The sequence below is a fragment of the Octodon degus genome, unplaced genomic scaffold, assembly GCF_000260255.1.
Source record: "Octodon degus isolate 3935 unplaced genomic scaffold, OctDeg1.0 scaffold00091, whole genome shotgun sequence".
NCBI classification, from domain to species: Eukaryota; Metazoa; Chordata; class Mammalia; order Rodentia; family Octodontidae; genus Octodon; species Octodon degus.
The window spans coordinates 9,597,014-9,608,358 of NW_004524667.1; the positions used below are offsets into that span (position 1 = coordinate 9,597,014).

At 39.7% G+C, this 11,345-nt stretch overlaps 1 protein-coding gene, 1 non-coding gene and 1 pseudogene across 2 annotated transcripts in view; 2 read left to right on the forward strand and 1 right to left on the reverse strand.

The window, feature by feature from the left end:
• Positions 1–11,345, forward strand: part of Terf1 (telomeric repeat binding factor 1) — a 71,054-nt gene that overhangs the window by 42,586 nt on the left and 17,123 nt on the right. Inside the window, exons 6-7 of the mRNA XM_023722400.1 lie at positions 8,085–8,234; positions 9,989–10,098. Coding sequence (XP_023578168.1) covers positions 8,085–8,234; positions 9,989–10,098 — 260 coding nt within the window. The remainder of the gene's footprint in view (positions 1–8,084; positions 8,235–9,988; positions 10,099–11,345) is intronic.
• On the forward strand, positions 2,600–3,164 carry LOC101564217 (annotated as a pseudogene).
• Positions 9,045–9,146, reverse strand: LOC111818450. Its single transcript, XR_002822431.1, has one exon. It is a non-coding gene; the product is annotated as a small nucleolar RNA U13 (small nucleolar RNA).

The following is an 11,345-nucleotide window of genomic DNA, read 5'->3' on the forward strand; positions in this document are numbered from 1 at the left end:
CAGCCCCTGGGTTCCTTATCTTTTTATCTTCTCTTCAACATTGCACACTACTGAAAACTTCACTCTTGTATCTTAAAAGAAAAAACAATCAGGTAAGGCAGTACACACATGTAATCTAGGTACTCCAAAGGCTTAGGCAAAACAGTTGTAAGTTTTAGGCCAGTCTGCACAACATAGGAGACCTGTGTCAACAGTGATTGGGAATTAGTTCAGTGCTGAATGCTTGCTATTGTGAACAATGCTCTGGATTGAGTCCTCAGGATGAAGAAGAGGAAAGGAAAAAAGAGAGAAGGCGAGAGGGAGGGAGAGAAAACATATCCAATAAACATTAAGAGATTAAGAGAAGGTACCTGCTCTCATTAATGCCCATGAGGGCAATACCAAATACAGTTATATATTAAAATACAGCTTCCCATCCTTCAGACCAGCAACAATTAAAGTGTCTTAGCTCCATTGGCGCAGAAGCACAGTGGATCTGCTGGCACACTGTCCCACCATCTGAGAATGCAAGTGAACACTGGGCAGCTACAGGGACCTAGTGAGTCCATCCGGTGTGCACCAGCACAGAATTATGGAGGTCCTGCTAGAGTGAAATCCACCCACTTAGAACATAGGCCAGGACCTGGTGAGTTCAGCCACCAGCTGTGCAGAAGCTTTGCTGAATTTTGGCTGCCCACCACCCTTCACCAGTCGCTGGAGGCTTGGTGAGTCTTACTCTACCTACCCGCTGTCATGAGAACCTTACTGACCCATGCTCCACCCCTCAACCACCACTGCTGAGTCTGGGTGATTATTGGGAGCTTCAAAAATGCCAAAACGAAGGAGCAAAAGGCAATCTCAGACCTCCAGCCCACTCAGAACAAGTCCAGGAGATAAGGACCTAGAAGAACTTGGAAGTCACATACCTCAACTTCTGAAATGATAGCATCTGAATTAAACAAGTCCATCAGGCTATAGAATAAATCAGATCAAAAAAGAAGTGACAACAGTCATGCAAGAACTGCTCAGCACATCGAAAGAAGACATAGATAAATAGAAGAGAATAGAAAAATGATGGAAACATTGAATGAACAATATCGGGAATAATTAGAATGTGTGAAACAGATAGGTTCATATTTCCAAGTGTTTGAAAGGACAATGATTCTTAGGGGTCGTGGCCAATTTTTGGCCTCTAGTAGAACTCCAGAAAAGGGAAGAGGCTGGGGAAATTGCAAGGAACTGAGTTTGATCACCAGTACATGTCATGCCAGCCCCAAAAACAGGCCTGCTGTGATGGCCCCAAAACTGAGTGTGGTGATGCACCCCTGTAATCCCAGTACTACAGAGGCTGAGACAAGAGCATCACTTCAAGTCCGAACTGTGTAGTGAGGTCCTGTATCAGCAACAATTAAAAGAAGAAAAAAAGGAAGAGGGTGAAATGTGCAGATCTGTAAAGAAGTGGTAGCCCATAAGAATGAATGTGTCAATGTGGAGGTGTGGCGGTTGTTCTGGTACAACCTGGTCCCACCATCTGAGAACTCAGGCAGACACCATGCAGCTGGGGCTCCTGGTGAATCTGGCCCACTCCTACCACCTGCTCAGAAGCTTTGCTGAACATAGGCCAATTTCCCCCACCAGAAGAGAGAGCCTTGGTGAGCGCTACCCTGCCCTTCTACCCTCACTGTAGTGGGAACCTCACTGACCCACAAGCCACTGTTCTCTCACCACTGCTGAGTCCTGTTGAGCATTGGGAGCTTAAGAAATGCCAAAACAAAAGGAGCAAAAGGAAATCTCAGTCCTCTAGCCCACCCAGAACAACTCTATGAGATGACAGAAGAATGTGGAAAGCCACACCTGAAGTTTCTGAACTATCGCCTCTAAAGTAGAGAAGTCAGTCCATCAGGGTATAGAAAAAATAAGATCAGAAATAGTCTCAAGCCGAAAAAGAAATGACAATCATGAAAGAATTCCTGGGTTCTTTAGCCCATCTAAAGATACAGATTTTAAAAAATAGAGGACAATAGAAAAATGATATGGGCCAGCCAGATAGCTCAGTGGATTAAAGCACCTGCTTAGGCAGACACAGGCAGGGGGAGATTCCATCGCTGGTGTGCTGTGCCGGCCTCGCCCCTGGGACACACTAAGACTGTGTTTGAGACTGGGCGTGGTGGTGTGCACCTGTGATCCCAGTGCTTGGGAGGCTGAAAAACAGGAAAGATCACTACAAGTCCTATCTGTGTCGTGAGACCCTGTAGACCCTGTACTAAATACATTTTTTAAAAAATGATGCAAACATTAAATAAAAGGATACAAGAATTAAAATGCATGAAACATTGAGACAGGTAGGCAAGAAATTAGATGAGAGATATCAATAAAATTATGGCAAAAAAAAGAAAAAGAATTAGGTGAGAGAAAAGGAATAAGGTTTGGAAAAGAAGTGAATAATTATCATTAATTGTAGATGTCATGATATGCTACATAGAGGACCTAAAAAACTCCACCAAGAGACTTGTAGATATAATCACCAAAAGCAGAAATGTAGCAGAATACAAAGTCAGCATTCAAAAATCAATCAGAATTTGGGTAGAGGCCATCTTGGGTCCCCGCATGTGTGTGCCTAATCTCAGCTGGTCCGCCCGAGACCCCCTGAGCGCCAGCCCTAGTCCCCCGTGCTGCCCCATATCCGCTCCGACAAGATGAAAGAAACTATCATGAACCAGGAAAAACTTGCCAAACTGCAGGCACAAGTGCGCATTGGTGGGAAAGGAACTGCTCGCAGAAAGAAGAAGGTGGTTCATAGAACGGCCACAGCAGATGATAAAAAACTTCAGTTCTCATTAAAGAAGTTAGGGGTAAACAATATCTCTGGTATTGAATGTTTGAATATGTTTACAAACCAGGGAACAGTTATCCACTTCAACAACCCAAAAGTTCAGGCATCTCTGGCAGCAAACACTTTCACCATTACAGGCCATGCTGAGACGAAACAACTGACAGAAATGCTACCCGGCATCTTGAACCAGGTTGGTGCGGACAGTCTGACTAGTTTAAGGAGACTGGCTGAAGCTCTGCCCAAACAATCTGTGGATGGAAAAGCACCGCTTGCTACTGGAGAAGAGGATGATGATGAGGTTCCAGATCTTGTGGAGAATTTTGATGAGGCTTCTAAGAATGAGGCAAACTGAACTAAGTCAGCTTCTGAAAAACATCAAACTTGGAAGAAATTACTGGAGCTGCTATTTTATATTATGACTGCTTTTTAAAATTGTTTTTGTTTATGGATCTGATAAAATCTAGATCTCTAATATTTTTTAAGCCCAAGCCCCTTGGACACTCCAGCTCTTTTCAGTTTTTGCTTACATACAATTCATTCTTTGCAGCCAATTAAGCTGGAGAAGCCTGGGGATAAAGTTTGAAACACATTAATAAAATGAAAAAAAAAATTTGGGTAGAATTTCTGTACCCAAACAACAACAGCTCTGTAAGAGTAATTAGGGAAATCATGCCTTTCACAATAATATCCAAAAAAAGGAGAAATACTTAGGAATTAGTCTCACAAAGGAAATAAAAGGTTTATACAGTGAAAATTACAGTATTCTGAGAAAAGGGATCAAAGAGGATTTGAGAAAATGGAAAGATACTCCTTGCTCCTGGATAGGAAGAACCAACATTGTATAAATGACCACACTCAAAATTTGAAGACAAATTTAAAGTGATCCTAACTAAAATATATTTAGTATGTCTCACAGATCTAGAGGAACGATTCCTAAAATTCATCTAGAACCTGAAGAGACCCACCCAGAATCACAAAAGAAATCCTGGGCAACTAAAGGAAGACTGAAGACATCACAAGCTCTGACTTGAAATTAAATTATAAATCTACTGTTATAAAATCAGCATGGTACTGGCAAAAAGCAAAACAAAATTGAGGATCAATGGAAGAGATTAGAAGATGCAGACACAGCTACAAACACAAAACACTCAACCACTTAATTTTTCATAATGGGGCCAAACACATTCACTGAAAAAAAAAAATAGCCTGTTTTATAAATGATGCTGGAAAAACTGGTTTTCCACAGGCGAAAGACTAAAATTAGACCCATGTCTATCACCATGCATTAAACTATAGTCAAAATGGATCAAAGACTTAAATATTAAAACAGAAGCTGAATCTGTTTCATCTGGAGAAAAAGATATATATAAATCTTAAAGACATAGGGGTAAGTAGAGAGTTCTTCAACAGAAGCCAGACCACATGGGAAATACTTAAAAAGAATCAACAGCTGGGATTTCATCCTTTAGAAAAGCATCTGCATGTCAAATGAAATTAGCAAGAGTGAAAAGATAACCCAGGAACTGAGATGGAATTATAGCCAGTGTTCCTCTGATAGAAGTCTTCTATCTAGAACATACAAAGAATTAAAAAAAAAGAAAATCAGGCCTCACAAGTTCAAAGATCCAATACTGGGGCTGGTGAGATGGCTCAGTGGTCTAAAGCACCTACTTAGAACAAGCTTAGCAAAGCACAGGGACCGCGGTTCAATCCCCCAGCACCACATGCCAGCCAGCCCCGCCCCCTGGTGGGCTGAGCTGCCCACACCCACACCCCCCCCACATAAATAAAATTAAATTAAAAAAAAAAAGATCCAATACAAAAATGGGCATCTGAGATGAGTATATACTTGTCAGAGGAGGAAATACAAATGGCAAATTAATACATGAAAAAATGTTTAACATCATTGGTATTTTGAGAAATGCAAATTAAAACACTGAGAATCTATCTCATCCTAGAAAGAATGGCTATCATCAAGAACTTAACCAGGGGCCGGGGAGATGGCTCAGTGGAAAAGCACTTCCCTGGCAAGCACAAGGGCCTGAGTTCAATCCCCAGTCCCGCCAAAAAAAAAAAAGAATTTAACCAATAACAAATGGCTGGTGGGGCTGTGGGGAACCCTCCCACTGCTGGTGGGAGAATAGGCTGGTACAACCACTCTGGAAATCAGTGTGGAGTTTTCTCAAAAAACTAGGATTGAAGGTCCCGTTCAACCCAGCTATTTCCCTTCTTGATATTTTTCCAAATGAATTGAAAACATTACAGCGATGTATGTGCACCCATTTTTATAGCAGTGCAATTGTCATAGGTAATCTTGGAAACAACCCAAATGCCTATCAACTGAGTAGATAAAAGAGATGTGTTATTTTTACACAATGGAGTATTTCTCAGCTATAAAAAAGGATAAATTGGAGACTTTTTAATGGTAAGTGGATGCAGCTAGAAACCATACCTTGAAGTTAAATAAATCAGACTCACATGTGCAAATGTCCCGTTATGTTACTAGTATAAGATCCTGAAAGAGTAAAAGGAATGATAAATACAGTGAAAAAGGAATGAATCTGTTCAAAGGGAAGGAATTACTGAAATGAGGACAGTAGAAGGACAGATATCTGTGTATATAAGGATGCTTTGGATAGTTGTACTTTGGATTTTTGCTGGTCTGTGGAAAGGAGCAGTTAATGCTTAATTATTTTTTCTTTATTAGTTATAACTCCCCCCAAATTTTGCATACATGTAGCTTAACTGATCTGAAGACACTACTGTGCAATATAACAAATATTGTCAAATTCTTTATATTTAAGTGAAATTTTTTACCATTTCAAATTTTTTGTTATTTTGTATTTTTTTTATATGTAAAATTTTGTTTCAGTTTTTAAAAATCTATTTAGTACAGGGTCTCACTACACAGATCAGATTCATAGTGCTCCTCCTGTCTGCAGCCTCTCAAGCACTAAAATCACAGGTGCACGCCACCACACCCAGTCTCAATCCCTGTCTCAGTGTGCCCCGTAGGCATGGCTGGCGCAGCACACTGGAGATCAAACCCAGTCTGTGTGTGCCTTAGCAAGTCCTTTAGTCCACTGAGCTATCTGGTCGGCCCTTAAAAATTAAATTTAAAAAGAAGTCTTAGAACAGTATTCAAAAATTGGAGAAATGATTAGACTGCCATAAGTTCAATTCCTATAGTGTAAATTTGGTGTATTTGATTTTTTTGGGGGGGTAATTGGCTTTTCTTTCACTATGTGAATTTGAAGATGAACTTTGGAAACTTTTTTGTTTATTTTTTGGGTTTTTTTGGCGGAACCGGGGATTGAACTGAGATCCTTGCATTTTGCCAGTCAAGCGCTTATCCTACTGAGCCATCTCCCCGGCCCCGAACTTTGGAAACTTTTAACAAAGTCTACAACCATGTATTCTAGCCAATTCCACTTCCAGTAACATGCCTGTCTTTGCTTTTTTTAATTACACATTTTTAAAACCATAGAGGCTTTAAATACAAAATAAAAAACCCAGGTTTCATTCAAACAGTGGGTCTGGTATCAAACCCAGGCTTTATAAGTTCTATAGTTTTTACCAAGCATAGTGACACATGGCCTGTGACCCAGTACTCTAGGAAGCTAACCCAAGAGTTTCACAAGTTTGAGTCCACACTGGGCAACTTACTAACTTAGTAAGATCTTTTCTCAAAAGGTAAAAGGGCTGAAGATGTAGCTCAGTAGAAGGGTCCTAGATTCAATCCCTAACACTCCCCGAGATGGAGGATGAGGTAGAATATATATGATAGTCAGCACTGATTGAACTCTCCAAGAAAATCTTAGACTGTGAAAGGCGATAATAGGAAATCATCTTAGAGCCATGCTAAACAGTGCTATATATTTATGGATACATGCATTTGAAGTGCAAGCATAAAGGAAATTCTACAGTCAGGGTAATGGTTAGAGGGAAGGGAAGAGAAATGGAATACAGTTGGATTATTTTAGTAAACAGGGACTTTAACCATATGGATAATGGTTTGGTTTTTTAAAAATTTTTATTGTTTTGTTTTGTTTTCTTTTTTTTTGCAGAACCGGGGATTGAACAAAGGCCCTTGCGCTTGGCAGGGAAGCACTTACTCCACTGAGCCATTGCCCCGGCCCCCTGTTATCTTTTTTTTTTTTTTTTTTTTGCAGAACCGGGGATTGAACTCAGATCCTTGCGTTTGCCAGTCAAGCGCTTATCCTACTGAGTCATCTCCTTGGCTATCTTTTGTTTTGAGACAGGGTCTTGATAGTAGTTCAGGTTGGCTTGGAGTCACTATGTAGCGCAGGGTGGCCTCACAGAGACAGTGGTCCTCCTGCCTCAGACTCTCAAGTACTAGGATTACAGGCATGTTTCACCACACCTGGCAATAATATTTATTTATTCATTTATTTATTTTAAAAAATATATTTAGTACTGTACTGGGTCTAACTGCACAGTTCATAATGAGCCTCCTGTTACCAGCCTCCCCAGCGCTGGTATTATATGCATGCACCCCCATACCAGGTCTTCGTGGCCAGCTCATCGCACCTAGTGGTGAGGCCTGCGCCTGGTGGCAAGGCCTGCACAGCATGTGGTGCTGGGATCGGATAAACTCTGATCCCTTCACTTGCCTAAGCAGGCTCATAGTTCACTGAGCTATCTCACTGACCCTTAATTTTTTTATTTTTAAATTGAGCAATGGACAATAAATATTTTGATTTGGTTTAGTTTAGTTTGGTTTGGGTCATTTTTGTGTGTGCTATTGCTGGAATTACTTAAACCCTCCTGCTTGCTAGGCAAGTGCAATACCACTAAGCTACATTGTAGCCAGCTCCACAGTACTGTTTTTATCCTCTTGGGTATGTCTTTAAATATCAAACATTCAGAAACAAGTGGTCACAGGAGATGGGGGACCATAAAAATATAGATTGGCTGGTCATTTAAAACAGTTTTATAAGGGCTGGTGAGATGGCTCAGTGGTGTAAAGCACCTACTTAGAAGAAGCTTAGCAAAGCACAGGGACCGTGGTTCAATCCCCTAGCACCACATGCCAGCCCGCCCCGCCCCCTAGTGGGCTGAGCTGGCCACACACACACGCACACACAAATAAATAAATAAAATTAAAAAAAAATAAATAAAACAGTTTTATATTCTTAATTGTTTCTGAACTTATTAATAATGTGATTATTTTCAGTTAAATAATGACAGATTTTTTATTTGAATTTTATTTGTATAATTTACACTAATTTGTTTCTCCTGTTTTCTTTAGACGTTGGAGAGGAAATTGCTTATGATAATCTCTCAGAAAGATCCGTATCACTCCTTTTTTCAACATTTTAGCTACAATCACATGATGGAGAAAGTTAGGATTTACGTGAATTGTGTGCTAAGTGAAAAATCATCAGCTTTTCTAATGAAGGTATACTATTTCAAGAAATCTAACCTGGACATTAATAAAAGAGAATATTTAAAATAAAAAATATCCAAAATTAGGGGCTGGGGAGATGGCTCAGTGGAATACGCACTTCCCTGGCAAGCTCAAGGACCTGAGTTCAATCCCCGGTTCCACAAAAAAAAAAAACAAAAACAAAAATTAATCAAGATTTTACATACTGGTTTTATAGAAGAACAGAAAATAAAAATTAGTAAGCATAAAGGTCAGTAGGTGATTTGTATAGTATTTTTGTTACCTTTTATTTTTTAACAGCCTGAGGTTTCTCACATGACAGGCACTACTCTGAGTTATACCTGGTCCTGTGATTTTTTTTTTTTTTTTAAGAATATGAGTTGGGGAAATTTCAGACTAAAAACTTAGGAGGGAAATTGAGGATAAATTAAATAATTGAAAATTAATTTTTAGTGTTAAGTGAATTTTCAATAAATTTTTTTTTTTTTTTTTGGCTGGCTCAGCTCAGGGTCTTCCCTTGCACCTACCTAAACTTGCCAAACAGGCACTTTAGACAACTGAGCTACCCCAGCTCTAAAATTTTTAATATTTTTAGGAAAAACAAAGGTGAGTGCAGGAAGGATATTTTTTCCCCTTGTTTTTTTTAGTTTTTCCAGTATCAGGAATTGTGCCCAGAGCCTTGTATATGACAAGCAAGTGCTCCATCCCTGAGCTATGTCCCCAGCCTTTATTGGCAGTGCATAGGATTCATTTTAGGCCTTCACAACTAAGCTACATTCCTCTTCTGTTTTTCTTTTTTCTTTTTCTTTTTCTTTTTTTTAACATCAGACGTGTAATATGCCCACATCGTAACAAGGTTTGAGGGAGGCACATCTCATGTATAAGGCATGAACACCCAGTCATCACGCTCATGAACCAAAGGATCTATATTCCTCTTTTTTAACATTCCCCCTTTTTTAATTTTTGTTTTGAGACAGGCTCCCCCTGGTCAGTCTAACTTGCAGTCAGTCTTCATGCATCTGCCCCTCAGAATTCTAGGTTACAGACCTGTCACCATGCCTACTTTAAAGTTTTTTTATTTTTTTATTTTATTTTTTTTAATTATTTATTTATTTATTACATTTATTTATTGTGTGTGTGTGTGTGTGGCCAGCTCAGCCCACCAGGGGGCGAGGCTGGCTGGCATGTGGTGCTGAAGGATCGAACCGCGGTCCTTGTGCTTTGCCAAGCTTGTTCCAAGTAGCTGCTTTAGACCACTGAGCCATCTCTCCAGCCCCCTTAAAGTTTTTTTAAATAAAACTTTTTTTTCTGCCTCGGCCTCAAAAAGTTAATGTGTTATTATAGTGCAACATCATAATTAAAGGTGGTCAGTGGATTAAGCGCTTCCCTGGCAAGCGCAAGGGCCTGAGTTCAATCCCTGGTTCTGCAAAAAAAAAAATCATAATTAAAGGTGGTTTATTTTGGAATGTCTGAAATTTTAATTTTTAAAGTATCTTTTTTTTCTTAAAATTGCCTGTACATCACTGTGTCTATTAAGTCTATTAGGAAAGATCGCTATAGTTCTTTAAACCAAGTAGGTAACTGAAGTAGTTACCAGCACTGTTAAAATTGCTGATGAAAAATAACATGACACTCTTTATTGACTGGTGAACAGATACTTTGGCTATGACGTCCAGTAAACAAAAGATTTACTTTAGCGATCTTCATTTAAACTGGCTTAATGCATTCTTTTCTCTCTCTCCTATCTGCATACACTACTTTTTAAGGCAGCAGTAAAAGTAGTAGAAAGTGAGAAAACAAAAGTAATAACTTCTCAAGATAAACCTAATGGTGATGATGAAACAGAAACTGAAGCTACTTTGATGAAAGGAAAAAGGTTTGTAAACTCATTCTTTTTGTCTTATGAATTTTATTTATGTCAAAATACTGGATTTTTAGTGAAAGTAATACTCTACGTGTTAGCTTACTGATGGTTAATATTTGGATATTTGAAGTTCTAAAAAGTTATTTCATGACTTGTGCAAATTAAATGCACTAGGCAAAAACTAGGGAATGAAAAAAAAAACTAGGGAATGAGAAAATGCAACCATTTGAACAATGTATGTAATTTATTCTACTATTTTAAGCAAAGATGGGCTTAGGAAACAAGATTTAGGTTGGAAACCTGAAAAATTGGTGCCCCTTAATTGTTCCCAGACCTCACATAGCTCTGTTATGATGCGACTGCTCCATCTTAGCTGGAGATCGCATCACTGCTGGAGGAAAACAGGTTATGCATTGAGTGACAGTTCAATCTAAAATTATTTTTTTAGGAACTTTCAAGATAGCTTTGGGGTTTTTTAGGGGTTTTTTTGGTGGGGGGAATGGTCTACAGTGTGTTCAGGGTCTCTCTACTAGATTGGACTTGGTAGTGATCCAGCTGTTAACAACTTCCCAAGAGCTGGGATTGTAGGTGCGTGCTACCATGCCCAGTCTCAGTTGCCATCTCAGTGTGCCCCAGAGGTGGGGCCAGCACAGCAGGCCTGGGGATCAAACTCCCAACCCCTATGCCTGCTTGTAGGTGCTTTAATCCACTGAGCTATTTGGCCTACCCAGAGTAGGTTTATTTTTGTCTTTTTGTACTCGTGCAGGTTGAACTCATGACCTTGCACATGGTAGGTAAGCAGTCTACAACCACTGAGCTATATCCCCAGCCTAGGGGTAATTTATACTTTTGCCATATAAATTAACCATTTTTGAACAAATGGAATTGTAGCATAAAAAAGGTCCTCTTTTCTATTAAACCCATCATCTGTTCTCTGTATTCTTCTACCTAACCCATGGCCCGGTAATAAAATCTCTGTGGTGTGTGGATGGATATATTTAGCACCGGCATATTATTGTTGCTTCTTAGGACCATTACCTGAGTGGTGCGGGGAGCCTATCCTACCCATGTATTTAGAGGTGACAATTAGGATCCAGAATCGATACATACTGCTATGAGTGCTTCCTCTTTCTGTGTGTGCTTGTCAGAGGATTGCCTGCTAATCACTAGTTGCTCTTCCCCAAACACTTTACTGTCTCCTGTACTTACTAGAAGTTTTGGGCCGGGGAGGTAGCTCAATAGAATAAGTGCTTCCCTGG